This window comes from Corvus moneduloides, chromosome 7, assembly GCF_009650955.1.
Source record: "Corvus moneduloides isolate bCorMon1 chromosome 7, bCorMon1.pri, whole genome shotgun sequence".
NCBI lineage: Eukaryota > Metazoa > Chordata > Aves > Passeriformes > Corvidae > Corvus > Corvus moneduloides.
Window position 1 is genome coordinate 10,389,776 of NC_045482.1, and position 18,200 is coordinate 10,407,975.

At 39.8% G+C, this 18,200-nt stretch overlaps 1 protein-coding gene across 4 annotated transcripts in view; it reads right to left on the bottom strand.

Annotated features, from left to right (window-relative positions):
* Positions 1–18,200, bottom strand: part of HECW2 (HECT, C2 and WW domain containing E3 ubiquitin protein ligase 2) — a 180,066-nt gene that overhangs the window by 33,348 nt on the left and 128,518 nt on the right. For all 4 annotated transcript variants that reach the window (XM_032114226.1, XM_032114225.1, XM_032114227.1 and 1 more), the window contains 8 exons: positions 17,042–17,192; positions 16,566–16,669; positions 12,979–13,103; positions 12,193–12,378; positions 7,695–7,829; positions 4,792–4,894; positions 3,675–3,771; positions 34–117 (listed from right to left, as the gene is read on the bottom strand). In XM_032114226.1, coding sequence (XP_031970117.1) covers positions 34–117; positions 3,675–3,771; positions 4,792–4,894; positions 7,695–7,829; positions 12,193–12,378; positions 12,979–13,103; positions 16,566–16,669; positions 17,042–17,192 — 985 coding nt within the window. The remainder of the gene's footprint in view (positions 1–33; positions 118–3,674; positions 3,772–4,791; positions 4,895–7,694; positions 7,830–12,192; positions 12,379–12,978; positions 13,104–16,565; positions 16,670–17,041; positions 17,193–18,200) is intronic.

An 18,200-nucleotide genomic window follows, 5' to 3' on the forward strand; every position in this document is an offset into this window, starting at 1 on the left:
TTCCACACGTGCACGGGCAGCAGCAGTGCCTACCTGAGTAACATGACAAGGTCCGCATCACTGGATAAACGCACCAGCCCGGGTGTTCCCTCTGTCCGGATGAACTGGATCTTCTCCCTGTGTAAGCAAAAAAAGCCTTTCCAAATACCTTTTGCAAATAAGACATCCATGTGTACCACAGCAACAAGCAAAAGTACAGAGTATATCAAAAACCTCTGGGTTATGCTTTTCCCTACTTTTTTTCCCTGCCACACCATGTCCATGTGAGCAGTAAAATATTACAACCAAAAGGTTCATTTTTTCTGAGGAACAATTCTCCTGTTGCCCTCATCTCTTCAATGCTCATGCAGGTAGTACAGTCACCCAAGCAGTAAAAAAAAATCAACAAAAAAAAAAGAAAAATCAATCTCTCAAGTTCACGCTACCTGTGACTCTGAATTCAAAGTAGAAGGCTGAGACCTGTGGAAGGACATTCCTACTGTAAAAGTGAACTGTTAAAGAGGCACTGTCTCTTCTGAATCTCTACAAATGCAAGCCATACTTTACAATGCATACTTGTGATTTTAAAGGCAGAGTTTTCGTACCACACTGCACTTAAGATATCATCCCAAAAAAAACCCTGTATTATCTCTCCCCTCTATTTCACCCAAGCACACATCCTTTCTCCTAGCCCCAGTCTGGTCACTGTCGTGGAATCTCTGCCTCCTAAATTCTGAGCATGGTAACACACAGAATTTTAGGATCTGTACTGAATACAATTTCTTAGACTCCTGTTCTTTTTCTATGCAGAGCTTTTCCCTGCATTCTGAAATATGAGTACATCTTTCATATTTTCTCTTTATCAGTATGATAGTACAGTAGAGATAAATTCTCATTTGGCTTTACACTTCTGGAGAAAAAGAAAACAAAACCCAAACCCGTGTAGTAAAACCTGTCCCAAATATGGAGGAGAAAACCCACAAGCAAACAGAAAAGTAAAGATCTCTGTATAAGAACAACAGCATTGGCTCAGCTCAGGAGTCCATCTACCCCACATCCTATTACCAGCGGTGACAAGGAGGTCATAAACATTCCGTGCAATTGGCAGGACAGGGACATCTGGACAGTTCCAGAGCCACTCCACTTTACATCAGTGCCCAAATGGCAAGGTTGGAGGAAATAAATGGTGGATTACAAAATATACCTTAGCACTTAGTTGGCAGCAACACCAGAAACCAGAAGGACATTTTCTGGGTTAGCTAATATATGCAGCCTTCTAAATGAATGCAATGCATGACTTCCTGGGGTTACCAGTGAGAGTTGTGATTTGAGTGATATATTTTTAATATATATGCCTTTTGTCTTCCGTTAAGACATAAATTATATTTAATGTGTAACAGGTGCCTTTGCCTGGAGCCTTTTACATTATTTAGCAGCCTCTCAGTTTTACCTGCAGTGGCTTGGAAGAAGATTTAATCTTGGCAACATGCCTAATAAGGATATGGTAAGTATAATATTCTCACTCCACCACTGAAACCCTTGAATAACAATTTTCTACATGTAGTATATTTTCATTTTATATTTTAATAGGCTCTCAACTTCTTATCTCTTCTTTCTTTAAGGGAACAAGAAATTATTTTAGACAGTAAATGTCAAAGATCTTTTCAAATTATCTTTGTCCTCTGGCATTGATTTTCCTCCTCATCTATGGAATAATTACAATAATATTAATAATAATATTTAATATCATTATCATTCCACTTCAACTGCACTGAGGTCCTCAAAGGAACAGGTTACTGGCAGTTGTACTAATCACTATACAAAAAAAAAAAATACACAAATAATTCATACTGCAGGATTTCAGTTAGGTCTTACTTTATCAAGTGCTAACAGCAATGTCCATGGAGTTGCTTAGTCTCACAATGTGTCAAACAGACATGGATGCCAATAATTTGATAAATCAGGGTCTTCAAAGACTAACAGGAAAAATAAAGCTGGGATCTTCATAAAAATGTATGAAATCTTACTGAGACATCAGCTGTAGAAGGATATAGGAGAGGTATAATGGAAGATAATTTACCCTAATCAAATTACTAACTTCAAATAAAATTAGAATGGAACCATTCAACTTAACAGAATGGTTTTTCTGACCAATCCCATTCAATTTAAAAATAAAACTATGTTCATTAAAATCCTCGATCATTCTGCTGAAGCAAGCCAGTTAAGGCATATATCTTCAGTCTCCTTCCAAAGTAAATGTACAGAAGGTCATATAATCTCAAGTAAATGAGGAGGTACAGAAAATAGAATCTTTTATCCTCTGATCATCCATTTTTAATCTGAAACCCATATTTTCTTGAGAAAGTCTGAGTTTGTGGGAAACTATGAATCTGTAATCAGGAAGCAAGGTTCTACTAGAAGCGGAATTGGGGAATGCCAACAAGCCTTGTGAGCAATTTGAACTCTAATTTATTAAAAAACCCCACAGCACACATGAAGGAAATGACACCAATTGCTGTCAGACTAAAGGAAATCAAGCACCCTGGGAAAAAGATTATGAAGCAGTAAAACTACAAGCAATCAGAAACTGTTTGTATACTACTGCCCAGCAGATTTCAAATCAAAGCTGGTGGGACAAACTTGCCTACAGTGATATGGGTACAACATAGGAACTGTTTTGACATGCTGTGAACTGTAGATTTCTGTTTTCCTTTCTCTGTATTTTCTAGAGAGCATGTATTCTGCTAGCAGGTTTGTCAGCCAGGATGTCTTTAGAGGGTAAACCACATCTTTAACACAGAAATCACATCACAAAACTTGCTATACTACACATGGGGAAACTGCAAAACAGGGCAGCTTGTTGAATTTTGGGAACTTGCAGGACATGGAGGAAAAGGGATCATCAATAAGTAACACAGAAGGGAAAAAAACTGAGTGTCAGTGCTGGCTGCCATGCCAGCCAGTGTGGGTAGGCCTCTGGAACACAGCACTGCACAGGAGAGACTGCCAACAACCAAACCAGCATTTTTTTAAATTTAGTGTCCAAGGAAGAATAGATACATTCATTTCAGTCCTGGTCACTACTATCCAAGTTGCCAGTGATTCCATTTCCAAGTCTAAACATATGAGGGAGTTGCAACGACCACACAACAATCAAAGATCATCCTTCCTCAGATCTTGTTGCACTATGCAAAAATCTGTAGATATCCCATTTTGTAAATTTTGGAGAGCCACCAAAAATTCAGATTAATGTAAGACTACCTTAAGACGTCATGAGGTCAGGACAGCCTTTCTGTAAATGTGCTTTGTGAAGATAAGGACAAACCCAAATGCCACTCTGCCTCATGCTCCCAGCTGTACACATACCCAAATGAATGGGCACATTTGCTGTGCCATCCAGCTGTCTTGGCACATTTGGAAGACATCAGCAAATCTCTTATGCCAGTTGTTCCAAACATTCTCTTGTAGGTATTTTTATTTGATAGTAACACATTACCTCTGTTCTCCTCAACCTTGTTACAGGCTGTTACACAGAAATACAGTACACAACTATTTCCCACAGCTTTATGAATATGTTTGAATGCACCAGAAGTCTACAATCTGTTATGTTCCACTGTTAATTCTAATGAAAGTAACTAATTGTAATTAGCATTTTGTACTGAAATGGGAATAGCAAACTTCACTAATTTTCTTACCTGAGTGAATGATTCCTGGTAAGATCTGGTTGACGCTCTTGTAGAATTTCAAAGATATTGGGCTGCCGCAAAAATGCAACTATCTTGTCATTGTAAGCTGAAAACATCAACAAAAATATCATGCTGAAACAAGGACATACCAAAACAAAGGATGTCATTCCTTCTGAGTCTTCAACAATAATGACATACTTCACAGTTTTAAGTTTAGAAGTATTGGGTTAATACTTTTGTATGTAAGACTACCAATTCTACTGTCATTTAAGGAACATACTTTTTGAATATGAACCAAATCTCATTGTGACATATCCTTTCCACTGCTAACAGCTATAATTCTGTTAGCAATTCCTGTTATATTTTAGCACTCACACTCTTAGTTAAGGCCAAACCAGAATATTTATTGCTAGAATAAAGTTGCAGGGACCTTGGTCTTCACCGCACTGAAATCTATTCTCAAACACTAAGCGGCCATTGGAAACACCCGTATCAAATCCTCACTAATGGCTGAGCCTGCAAAGCATGCACATCATGTCCATGGCAAGGGGGAGGATTTAAATGGGCAGAGGTTTTCAAGTAAACATGCCACAGTACAAAGAGCCAGTTACAGTCAATGGGATTAATTTATCTTGATTTAGCACAATGTGACAGCTGTTGGATTTAATAAGCTAAATTCTGTACATGGTGGCACAGAAGTCAGTAGGTCTGTGTGTATGTAACTGAGAACCGAAGTTAAGCTAATGACTAATTCTGATTAACACTTTCTGTAATCCTGCCAAAATAGATGCTCAGAAGTTGTGAGGGGAAAAAAAAGCAAAGGTAAAAATCACTGGGAATACATGGAGTCCAGTTAAGGCCCCATCTGACTCTCTGGCTTCAGTTCATTCTGAGAGCACACAGAGTAAGTGAGCTTGGGAGGTAGAACACATCTGTTACTTGGTTATGCACACTTCCCGCCCTGAAGGTTCCATCTGAACAGTGGGGAAATGCTGATGGACAGAAGGATCATAACAAATGGTAACTTCTACCCATCCCAAGCAAATGGAAACCCCAGCAATGCACACTGCCATGACCCTCTCAGTGATGGAGAACTCCTCTGAGCAAAGGCTGGATGCTGACGTACCCACTGGAACCACATCCTGGTACTGAGCTCTGCTGACTGTGTTAAATGTGCTGGATGGTCTTGGCAAAACTGGGGGTCCTGAATGACGGGAGTCCTCTCCAACCTGAAAACGTGCAAGTAACCACAGTGAGTGTCTCTGTGCCAGCACATGCACTCAGCTACAAAACAGTGAGAATTGATATGGCTTAAAACCAAGCACGTATGTCAAGGCTTTGCTTGATCACTACCCCCAGTAACCACTGCAGCAGGAAGCAGCTGTGCTGTTAGGACAGGTACTAGTAAAACATTATTTAGCATACTGGGCCCATTAATAGGACGAATCAAAACTGATGCAAAATTTACATCTGTTTTTAAATAGTCCTATTCGGAAAAGAGACCAAAAAAAAAAAATAAAACTGGGGTCCCTTCAGGGGGTCTTTTGTAATTCGTGGAGATCTTTGTCTATACAAAACATTCTGAAACCAAACTCTGCTCCTTCATTAGCACCTCTATTACCTCTGTGCATAAATGGAGTTTCCCTAAATCTGAAGTGGAAACAAGTTTGTGGCTGAACCTCAAAGGAGAATAAAGAAGTGAGTTCACATTCAGGCAAGGCAAACAAGCTCAAAATTGGTAAAAACCATGGCTCCTAGAATCATTCAGAAACACTGTTCTGGTTTTTTTTTCATATTCACCTTCTAGTCTTAAAAAAAGTTGCATGTGAACAATTTTTAGGGTAGAACCACAATATAAAATTTTTCTTAAGAGGCATTTGTTATGTCAGGGCAACTGCTGCAGTTTCCTGCGTGATGAGGTTTCAGTCATTTCTCAGTATTCAGTATTTTAGCTCTATAGAACATTTGGTCAACCTCATTTTCTTCCTGCTGGACCTCTTTGTTTACTTCCCAGTTTATCTGCCTACATGTAATGGTTAGCATTTTAACTGCACTCCCAAACTTCAAAGATCTCTAAAAGATCAAATAATTATAAAAGGTTGCTTTTAAATCCAATCTCTGAAATCACAAAGCAGCAAAAGTCACAAGATATCTCCCAAGACCTTTGTGCTCTCTGGTAATACTCTTTCAGAAAAATGAAGAATTATTTCCTGTTGGGCAATGTGCTGGAAAAGGAATGCCATTATTATTAGCTCCAGCTTCACACTGCAGTTCAGCTTCAGCTAAAAAGGCATTCCTTACACTGGTTCATGTTTGCTTTAGAGCATCTCCCTGTAAAAACTGGGTCAGTGACTTCAAAACATCAAAGTTCACGGCAAGTCAAAGCCAAAGAAAGTATTTTGATAATTTTTTTCATTAAGTATTCATCTTTTGCTATAATGTACAGTTCCTTTATGCAATAGCTTAAAAATGGGAAAGAAATGCAAATATGCAATATTCAATACATAAGCCCTAAAGTGCAGAGGAAAAACTGGTTTTCAAGTTCATACATTTGCATACAAAAATCATGGCATCATTAATCCCAGAATGGGAATACTGTATTGAATTTCTATGCTTGAGATTCCTAGCTGGAATTATACCTCAATTCAAGTTACAATTGTAACAATATCAAGGAAACACTTCTAAAATTGCATGTAGAAACATGGTTTAAGGAATTTCATGTATCTAGATGGAGTGGGAAATTTTGACAGGTAACCAGCACTATGTATATGCAATATATTTGATCATTTCTTGTTGGATAAACTATACTTATTTTGCAGCATTGACAGCTTCAGCAGCATGGTTGGCACAAATACCTGTTTTAAGTGCAGAGCTACTGGATGCTGCTTAAAGAAAGATAATTTGGGTGCATATTGAGTCAGGTTAAGAAAAAAAAAAATTCTGCTCTGTTACAAATCAATCACAACAGAAATACTTGCTTTACCCAATTCAAGATCTGAATAGCTATATGAAAGCACTTCTAGCTTCCTTCCTTGCCTGATACATGACATCACCAAATTGATGGAAAATGCTATTTAAAACCATTTGCAAAATATATCTGACATTGGAGGGGGCTGACTAAACCATGTTAACACAGGATATGATAAGATACACAGCCAGTGCTGTGGCACTCACCCACTGCAGCTCAGCGGAAACCCTGCTAGAGAAGTGGCAGACAAAATTCATGTCTGCTCTAAAACAGAGGTCTGGCAGACGTTCATCTGCCACAAGACTAAGCTATAAAAAGGATAAATCAGAGCATTTCTCTTGCTATTCTAAACTGTATTATCTTTAATTCCTGGCATGGAATAGCCATCTCCTGAAAAGACAATTTACAGCCAACAGTATGGAGGTTTTAAAATAAAGTACAACTGAAGTCCAAGTCACTGCACATACACAAGGTTACAAGTATAAAGAAGTGACAACAATAATATGGAGACAGCCAGTGAAAACGGTGCACAGTGACATATCAACAAAATAGTATTTTCCATGTATCTCTGATCAGAAAGTAGAGATGAAATACATATGCAAAGGCACGTAACAGTCTGATAAACATGTATGTGGTAAGATTTTTTTATACTTAATGGGAAGGTTGCAGAACTAGGTGTACAGTCACACATGCATCTTTTCCCCCTTTTATTTGTCACAGTTATATATCAACACACTCAGCAGACACCATGCGAGACAACAATACACATTTTGTCCATGAAGGAGTGGATACAGGAGCTGGTAATCTGTAATCAGATGCTCTCCTGTGGTTAAGTGGGGTTACTGCAAATTCGAAGTAAGAGAAACTCATGTTTGATATTTTTCCTCTGAATTCACACATTTTTAAAGCAACAACGGCTAGCAGAAAAAATAATAAAATCGTTATGGATAACTGCTGCCCACTTACAGAAGAATCATGCTCCTCACAACATGGAATGATGTGAAAGAGGATGATGTTAAGTAAGGAGGTGTTTGTGAGGAGGAGGCACAGACCCCACTCACCTCCCCAGCACTGTGGCTGCGCTGCCGAGTGAGGTGCTGCCGATGGACCAACGCGCTGGTGGGCCTGCTGCTCTGCAAGGGCAGCCGCGGGTCGATGAACGTCGTGGTGCGCGAATTGTGGTCGACAAAGAAAGCCTGCAGAAGGAGAGACAAGACAGAATTTATGGCCAATCCTTGTTTTTTTAAATTATGTCTGAGGTTAACGCCTATTGGGGATGTAGGTTTCATTCGATCAGGTGGGGCTGTGTAAAATCTGTTACTGTGGCTTGCATTTCCCTTCCGCAGAAGGAGGATAACACTCTTCCATCCCACTGAAGGGATGAGTTGTTTAATGCCTTACTTTGTTCATGTCTATAAAGTCCTTTGAAATTCACATCTGACAAGCATCAGGAGTGGGAAGCTTTATTATGACTGTCAAGAAGAGAAGACTTGAATATTTAATAAAAGTAATCCTGGTGTATTGTCCTTTTCATTCGCCTATAAGCATCTAAAAAGGTGTCATTAAGTGGCAAACCCATTCCCTTTTGTGAAGTATTTACCATATAATTATGAACACAATTGGCTGTGTATATATCAAGTGTATTCTTGCATCCAGTGATGAACTATGATTACAGGCCAACAGACATTTCTGCCATATTCCTGATACAACTATTCCAAGTTCACTGACCTGTTCTTCTAAAAACCAAAACAAAATGCAAAAAAAAAAAAAAAAACCAAAGCACCACCCCAAACAAAAAAAAGACCTCTCAAAACCAAAAAGAAAGGTCAGCCAAGAACACAAAGATGATGGCACCGAAAGTATTTAAATCAGGCAATTGATGAGAACAACCACATATTGGCCAGTCAACCATTTGCTGAAAACAAGGTCACAGAAACATGTATCCTGGAAAATGAAAACCTCCTACAATTCTATCCAATTTGAACCAAAAAGTTTTCTAAGCCCTGAAATTTAAACTTTTCGCAGCATCAGTGTTGTACTTGGAAACCAGCACTGTTGCATTTCAACAGACTCTGTGTTTTCTGTCACAATACTGGAAACATGTGGAAGTGGCAAAAAAAGGTCTCTGTTTTGAGCAGGAGAATTACAGGAAAGTGACATCTGAGGAATCAAAGAATCTGGACCAGCAGAGAGGTGGTTAGGGACTGCAGGAGCCATTTCTGCGTTTGGCTACCAATGAGGTACTTTGACCACAGTTTCACAAACAATTGAGTCCTGTGGTGTCAGCAAAAGAAACATTCTCATCTTTCCTCCTCTTGACCACTTGTTTCATCCCCTGGGTGCCCTTCCTGCCTTGTGCTGGCACAAGTGTTTGTGTAGCCATGCAGTGAACCCATTAGGGGAGCTGGTCCAGGCTAAAATTACTCTTTTAGCCCCTCTCCCTGCTGGCTCCTCTAACCTCGGTCAGCTCACCAGAGATGAGAGGAGAGCAGAACCACTCTTCTGGCAGCAACATCAGCTTCTAGTATTCATGGAATCATTGTTTCAGACTGCTTGGGAAAACCAGACCAGAGAAAATGCAATTCTTCTGACTGCTCTGAAGGTAGGAAGACAAACCAGTGTGTCATGCTATACAGCAACTAAATGTCATTATGGATTGTGATGGGAGAAAATGTTCATACTTCCATTTCCCAAGGAAGGAGAAGCATACGGAGAGACACCACAGCTGCAAAACCCTGAAAGTGCTCCAAAAAAGAGCACCAAGCCCCCTACAGCCCCAACGGCAATCACCTGTACCTGTAGCCTCTGCCTACAAGGAAGGAATCCCGTCACCTGAGCAGTAAGGAAGAACTCTGTTCTGACCATCTGACATAGTCACAGATATGCAAGTGAAACTGTTTCACAGTTCAAACACTATAAATTATATTTGATAAATGAAATTTTAATTGCTACATCTGAGCCTGATGCAGAACTTGTTTACCTTGACAAACAATGATGCCACCTGCAGTACAAGTATACAGAAGAGAATATGAAACCAGTGAGAAAGCAGAATGAAAACCATCATGACATTTATATTTGGGGCCTGGAAGATGACTGGAAGAGACTGCGGGAACACAGCCAGTCTTTCTGAAAATTTTGCTCCTGATTGGTAAGATCTAGTTACTTTACTAGCAAGTGGTTGGTATAGGGTTTTTTTAATATCCTTCTATCTATTTTGTCTAGTCTGTGTACATTTATAAGATGTAAAGCACTTTCAGCAAAACACAGGTTGATTTCATTAAGTCAACACCATATTGTAAATCACTTATTAAAAAAATCCTGATTCAGTATAGGAGGTAGTACCACCTAGAGCTGCACCACTCAGTTCTGAGTTAACGCAGCACTCTAGTATTGCACGCAGTGTTCCAAAGCATTCTATTTCAATAACATGAAGATAAAGACAATCATATCTTATTAAATATGAATGTTTGCAGGCCAGCTCATAGTAGCCTACTTTAAAACAAAGCATAAATTAGCACTTTGAAGCTATGGTGAAGATAACCATTGGAGCTTCAATGCTTTGGGCTAATCTGGACACTGGCACACAGCTCAAAATACAGTGTGGTTCACAGTCTCCTTTCAAAAAAATTCCTCGCATAACTCCTGCCTAGCTATAATCCATAAATCTACAATGCTTGAAGAGACTGACATAAAATAGGTAGTGCCAAAACTATATTTAGCCCATTAAACATGAATAGTTGCCCCAATTATTCTTCCAGTTAAAATCTATGAATCTTGCTAAATTACTTTTTTTTCCTATTGAAGACTTCAGTAATCAATTATGGTTTCATTAATTGTAGAGAGAAAAAACAAAAATGTCCTCTAATAACTTCCTATGTATTTGCACATCTTGCAGAGAACTAACTAAAAAGTACATACACTTGCATCTGGCTTTAAAATATGGACATGTGCTTACACACACTGCACAAATGCACTTATCTGTATGATGTCTGTGTGTATGTACATGGACAGAGCAAGGCAGAATCTCAAAGTTCAGCTCAGGGGCCTATTTAGCCTATTATGATGCTTCATCCTACCATATTTTCCAATGGCCTTCTACCTCCCTATAGTCAGTGACTGATGAAGGATCACCTGTAATGCCCATTAGAAACTACATTCTAGTCACACCTGACCTTTTAGGGAGGACTGCATGATGTTATGTCCTGTAGGGGATACACAGAGGAGCCAAAGAGGAGTGGGCAACTGGGCTTTGCTGTGCAGCTCTGGAGGGAGTTTGGAGGTGGGCAGTCTCCAGCTGACCTTGGAAGACACCCCACAGAGGACAAGCAAGCAGCACCACACTGCCATGGGGGAGTGAAAACATCACTACTCAGCATCGCAGCAGGGCCAGAACGATCGCTGTGCCTCGTGAGCAAGAGCACCAAGCTCTCACTGTGATATACTTGAAGAAATAAAGGAAAACCTCTTCTCAGCAGGGAAGAGTAGTTAAGGAAAGGAAACAATTATATATTGTGTTATGGCTAATTTCTACTTGCTTCTCTTTAGGTTTGTGCTTTAATAAAGGCAGGTCCAGTTTCAGTTTGGTCTCCCCAAGCACTGTTCTTGCCATGTACTGGCCCTGATCTCTCTCAGGTGCTGAACAGGCTTTTCCACTGGCCACAAGTGGCACTTGTGACAAAGACAATTCAACATAATGAAAATGAGTAATACTAAGACTAATTCAAAATGAAGAAATCCCAGTAGGAATTTATTCAGTGCTTCCTCTTCCTGATTAATACTGTGGTAGCATTGCTGTTACCAAATACCACATCAGAAATCCAAAGGTCTAATTCTCTCTATGGAGCACATATTAAAGAAAACTGAAAATTGCCCTATTCTTCAGGAGAAAACTGGCCTCTGAAGAACTGAACAGAACAAGAATGACTTAAAACAGAAAACAGTGAGGCAAAGAACAACGTTAGTAGAATTGCACATTCCTAATTGTGTGTCTAATGAAAAAACAAAGTGCTTTTCGGAGTTAAAACATCTAGAAAACAACCCTCAGGCACTTCCACCCTTCAGTTTAGAACTGTCTAATCTTTCCAAGCATCAAGATCATTTTTTATATGGACCCGCACAGCTAACCACATCCAGAGTGATAAATGTGAGAACCAAGAAGTTTAATGTGCCAGTAATCCTAATGAACTGATAAGCCTTATCACTTCCTCACATGCTAATCACAACCTATTTTTAACCCTCCTGTTTTCTGCAAAAAATATAATGGTCTAAATACTGAGGGTGCACTAACTTAAAGTTACATTAAACTTCACACCACAACTATAAAAGTGATACCAAAATATTTTTTTAGGAAATTGAAAATTGATACCTGTTTAAAAAAAGCAGTGAGACTTGCAACTATTTAAGATCTCTAATACCTCTTAAGGAAACCTACTCCATACCATCTTTTTCCTGTTAAGCAATACACAACCACCAGAGTGATCATCCCCGGAGCTCTCCCACGCCATCCATTTTATCTCAGAAACTGATGGACACAAGGCCTTCTTAGCACTGTAGAGTTACCTTGCCCTGATGGTCATGTTTCATTTCCCAGCCCCTTGGCAGCTCCAGCTGTTTGTTGGCAAACATGTTGAGGAAGCCCACCAAATCCCGGTTGTGCTGGTAGCGCTCGAAGTGGTGGGTGTCCCGCCGGACTTTGGTGATCATGTGCTTCAAACACGTGTTATTTGTAAACATGCGGTAGGCACTCTGAAAAACACACAGCAGCAAAGGCTTTTCAAAGAGAAAACTGCTCTTACCACAAAAGACAACCTCATTCATTGTAAGTGTGCTTGCAGAAGAAAAGTTACTCATTCCATTGCTTCTTCTTACAACATAAATCCTGTTACACAAAGAAACACCGGGGAGGGGGGACCTGTGCAAAAAGAAGCACTGAAGAGCAGCCAAAATAGGAAAAGGAAGATAAATATTAAGATGCTTTTTGTTCAGATATAAACCAGGCACTCTGGGGGAAGCAAATCATACCATTAAGCAGCAAAGTCTTTCTCAGAATTGTGTCTCACCCTGTGCAAAGCACAGTAAGAAAGCTATTGCTTCAATAAACAAATAATTTTATGTCATAAGAAAGATGAAGAACTGAGTGGAAAATAAAAACCGCTATCATGCTGAGCTAGGATGGTTCTGACAGCTCAATAATTGCAAGGGATGATGATGAGTGAATTTATCCAGCCTCCCTATGTACTACCAGTATCTTATCATCAAACACTGAGCAGCATCTTTGTACACAAAACAACTGCATTTATAAGCACATATTTACGAAAGCCTTTGAGCTGTAGCCACCATACTCACAGGGTTAGAATGCAGCACTGTAAAGAACTCTGGGCTGATAAGGAATTTCACAGGGGGAGACTGGAGCAATAAAGTAAGTCTGGATCTGGAGGTAGAGTGAGGCAGCACATTCTCTCTTCGAAAATCTAAGAGCAAAGTAAATGACAAAGACTTCCAGCAGTTATTACCAAAGCATCACTGCAAACAACTACATTGATTTGAATCACACAAGCAGGGAAAGCATTAAGTACACAACTATTACAGATTTACCGAGGATTCTCCACACAAGTGTACCCAAATTTCTTCTAACATAACACTGAAGTTTCTGAAAATATTACAATTTTAATTTAGTAACATTTACTTGTGGCTTTTGGTAAATAATCATTAAAAAAAATCACATTCAATTATTTGGGTTACCAAGTTTGTGCCTGTATATAAGATGAAGAAAGTCCCTGGGGCATGTCTGCACCACTATATTTTAGCTGTATGCAGGTAAGTTATTTTCTAAATGCTAACGAGTGGACATAAAAGTCATTGTACACTTATAAATGTTTCATTCCTTCTTAAAAAACAAACAATAAATCTGCCATTACCACAGCCCCAGTCCTGATACAGTATTTAAGCTGTTTATGTAAGTAATAAGCAGGATGCCAAGGAAGTACCTTTCAAGTTTCAACTTCCAATAAACATTTGTGTCTTCTCCCAGCAACTACAGAAGTGCCCTGATTTTTCTTCAGTACCAGGAAGGAAGTGAAAATACACTGAGTGGTGTTTGCTACAATGTCAGAACTGTTGCCCCCAATTCTCTTTGAAGATATTTGGAAGCATATTTATAATGTAAATGAAAAACTGCAAGTTCAGATTTGGTCTTCAATGATTTTAAACTAAAATGTGTGCTGCCATCTACATTTCAGTTTCTTTCTTTTTTACACATTGCAGTATTTGCACACTTCTCCATCAAATGCATATTAACCATGTAGGTCGCAGCTATCACAGAAATAAAAGATCATAACACAGAAGAGCAAGGAGAGAGGCAGTGAATGAGACTCTAAACTGAGGAAAAAGTAAGAATAAATTACAAAAGAAGAGGAAAATAACATAAACAGGTAAAATTCTAAATATGGATAGCTAAATATTATGAAAAAAGGGAACGGGGAAAATAAAGACATTCATTCTAAGTATTAGAGGAAACCAGGAAGTGGGAGGGTAATTGGTAAAATAAATGAACAAGAGGATTTTTAGAAACACTACTTAAACAATAGACCTCAAGCTCTCCCACATGGAGCACATCAGTGGGGCGAAGGCAGAGTGGTACAAAGGCTCCTGAAGCTGTGCCTGAATACTTGGGCTGGGAGTGTCTTGCAGACATGCACTGAAGTTACATGTGAACTCTGTACTGATACAAAACTTGGGTGTGCACCAGGCAACTCTCACAGCCTGGAAGATGCTGTGACATGCTGCAGATACATCCTCTGTCATATTCTGGGCAATCTGGAAACCAGAATGGCTCACCAGGTGAGTTTTTATTGCAGTCTGAGGCTTATGAATTTGGTTTATGAGAAGTTTATTCAGCTGAACTTGCTGGTTAGGGTTTGGCCTGAATTTGCTTAAAGCCGATTTGTGTACAGCACAAAACATCTGGCTGCACATGCACAAGGTAGAAAAGGAAATGGCTACAACAGAAGTGAAGACTACAAGTAATAAAAGAGAACACTTAGGTAAATCTCAAGCTCTACAATGACTTGAAACTCGAGAAAGGGTGACACTGCTTGCACATCAGATTAATTTACGAGAGAGTTTTATAAGAGTATGTCAAGAGCATCTAGAGACAAAGCAAAAGCACATGACACCACACAGCTATGCAAGGGACTGGATGGGTAACAAACTTTATAATGTACTAGAAAATCATTAGTAGGAAGATGACAAAGGGAGAAACTGCTTAGGGAAAAGAAAAAACAGTTATGATCTTCAGAACTCAAAAAAAAAGGTCTTTCTTTCTATCTTCATTCAAAAGGTTAACACTGGCCAGACAATCAGAAGAATGAAAAAACGAAGGTGAGAGAGAGCAGGTTAAAGATCATGGTGCAAATTAAAGGTTTTCAAAGCCTTTAGGTCAGGTGAAATGCATTCTAACTGTTAGGAAACGAGGTGGAGCAATCACTGAGACACTGGTGGCTCTTTCAGAGGTCTGAGGGAGTTCTCAGAAGGAAAGGGATAAATGATGTCCACCAAGATGTTTCACCAAAATCTCTCTGGGTCTGGTCCTACTCATTATTTCTACTAATGACTGGATAGGGAAGACAAAACTTGCTCCAAATTAGGAGATTCTGCAGTACTTGGACAGCAGGATGGACAAGATTCAAAACCACAGGGGCACATCAAGAAAGTGCAAAGATCTGTGTGCAGTTCGGGACAATCTGTAGAGGGATTCCTTGTGGAATATAGGATACCCCAGGAGGGCTTGGGCATCCCAGGGCTGTTGCAGAAGTACCCCTGATGGGGCCTCAGGCTGAAAACAGGCTTGCAAGGTACCTGCTAGCTGGCAGCCTTGAACAGCCTTGGGAAAAGGTATACACTGGTCAGTTCCCCCGCTGCTTAGAGGCTTTCTCATGGGAAAGGGGCGTGAACTTTGGAAAAAGTATAACTTGGTGTAACGGAATAATAAGAGGGAAGCACGATGCTCAATTGTATCGGTGTTGGTATCGTGACTCTGGCTGGATTCCCCTGCTCCCGGGACCCCCCCCGCTACAACAATCAACTCACAAACACCAGATGAAAAACAGGTATCTGTGCCAAAGTTCTGCACACAAGGATCAGGACCTGATTTTAGCAGATCAAAGACTGAACACTGGTTAGTGTCAAGCTATCAAAAAAAAAAAAAAAACCAAAACCTTCTGCAGGAATGTACAAGGAGTGTTTTATGTAGGACTCTTCCACAACCTCTTCAGTACAGCAGAGTCATAGCTTTATTTGATTTTCTGAATTTCCTCAGAAGCTGAAGACCAACTCAAGACAATCCTGAGTAGGCCAAAAAAATAATCTGAGACCTAAAACCAGAAGTCACAAGGAAAGACTAGGAAGTAATGGATTTAAGGGTATGTTATAAGAAGAGTGATATAAGTAGACTGTCTAAAAGAGCTGAAGAATGCCCGTCAAGTGGAGAACATGTTATAAGAACTCATGACACTGTATTTGGTAAGTATGGCCTAGGAACAGCTCATCCAATCTACCTACAGAGATGTAGTTGATGACTGCCTGAAGCCCTTTCTAGTCCTATATTCTACAGTTTTAAACTGCATTAGCAGAGTCAAAACATTTGTATGCCAGACCACACAATTTTAATTTTTTTCACTGCAAATGTCCTGCTTTCTTAACCAGTCTGGTACTGACAGGAAAGTGCTCTGAATCTCACATTCATCTCTTCAGCATATTGAGCAGGCTGAGTCATAACCTTCAAAACTAGACAGCAATGAAAACAAATGGCTTAATTTTCACACAGATTTTCAGAGGAAGAAGTTAGGGTTTGCTTTATGTACTCTCACTAAGTCATCTATGAGATGAGTGCTCTCTTCTTTAGAGAAGGGGGAAAAAATTATTTTTCTTTTAACCTGAATTAGAATGGTGAAATTCAGCTTCCTCTGCAGCTCCATCCACAGCACTTGTGTGCTCTTCAGGCCTGTCATTTGTCATCGTTCTTCGGATGCTCTGGTACCTAGGGTTGGAAAACTGGATTTTATATGTAGTATGTGGTAACTATGACCCAATTCTGGCTCCTAGGGAGCCTGCCCAACTTTTCTGTCATGTACATGAACATATATTGACCTCTGATTTCTGCAGTAATAGCCTTTTGAATTTCTGACAAGCATTATCAGATGTATTATTTTTGGTCACATAGCTTAAGATCACAGGTAGAACCCAAAGTCCTGAAAGCCCACATGCAAACTAAAAGCAATAGCCACATAAAAATAACCACCTAAGGCCAGCTGTGGTAGCAACTGTGGCCTTGTCTCCATGCTCAGCCTTGCAGTGGTGAATGCAGTTTTGCAAGCACACAAAATTCACTAGCACCAAGGGTAATTCCTACCGGCGATTCAGCTGTTCCATCTGTTGTATGGAATTTGACCTCTGGAGAATCTGTGGCGCTGGGGGAGCTGTAGGTCGCTGCCACGTTGTTGTCCTGTTCACGTGGTCCACGTAAAAAATCCGTCCATGGCTGTCAATTCGAGCCTCCCAGTCTAAGGAGCAACAAAATACTGTAAACTATGGAGAGCCTGGGGTTTATTCCTTTATTTGTTTTAGCTCTGTCACTTTTGTAACCCCATCCATTGTTTCAAGTGTCTATTTCTCTTTTACAGGATGACTTCAGCATAGAGCCTTCTTCCTGAAGGGTTAAGAGGAATGGCTTTTTCCTATTTTATCCCATAAGTCAAATTCCCTACTGTAGGTAAGGTTCCATGGAATCCATATCTAAAAATTTCCATTCCTTTTTCTATTCTATTTCCCTCTAACCAGTAACTGTCCAAGACAAAAAAAAAACACCCAACAAACAAAACATCTGTATACTTAGTTTAGTTCTCTTGGACTGAAGCAATTCAAGACCCAATCTCTGAGGCTTATTCCTGTGCAAAAGGCCAACAGGTAAGTATCAAAATTCTTCCAAAGCTTGACACCCGCCATTGTTTTTCCCCAGCTAGTAGTAACAGTAATAAAATAGATGCCAGTGCTCTTCCTGTGTTTCCATCTACCTACATTAAAGGTAAGCAGACCTGCCAAGAAAGATGCTCAGTTATAGCACTCCTTCATATACTAAATGTATGTTCCAGAGTTGCCAGTTATGCAAATATCATAGTAAATACAGCTTTTTGTGTAACTGTAATGATGCCCATCGATTTTGCAGAGGAAGCTACAGACAGTGCTAGAAGTCTGCACCACCCCAGGAGAGCAGAGAGGAAGGCACTGGGACCTTTCCCCAGCCACAACTACCTTTCAGTGCTCAGCAGAAACCTGATGCATCACAACACCTGGGCCTCATTCTGCAGGCTTTTTGGGTTAGGCACACCATCTGCCCAATACCTGCTTGTAAAATGATCAAGACACCAAGAGACTGAACATAGCTGGGGTCTACGTAGCAGTTGTAGTAGTAGTAGAAGCAGTAATAATAACAACAACAATAACAATAATAATAAGAATTACTACTACTACATAGACATATACATATATATATGTACACAAAAAAATACACA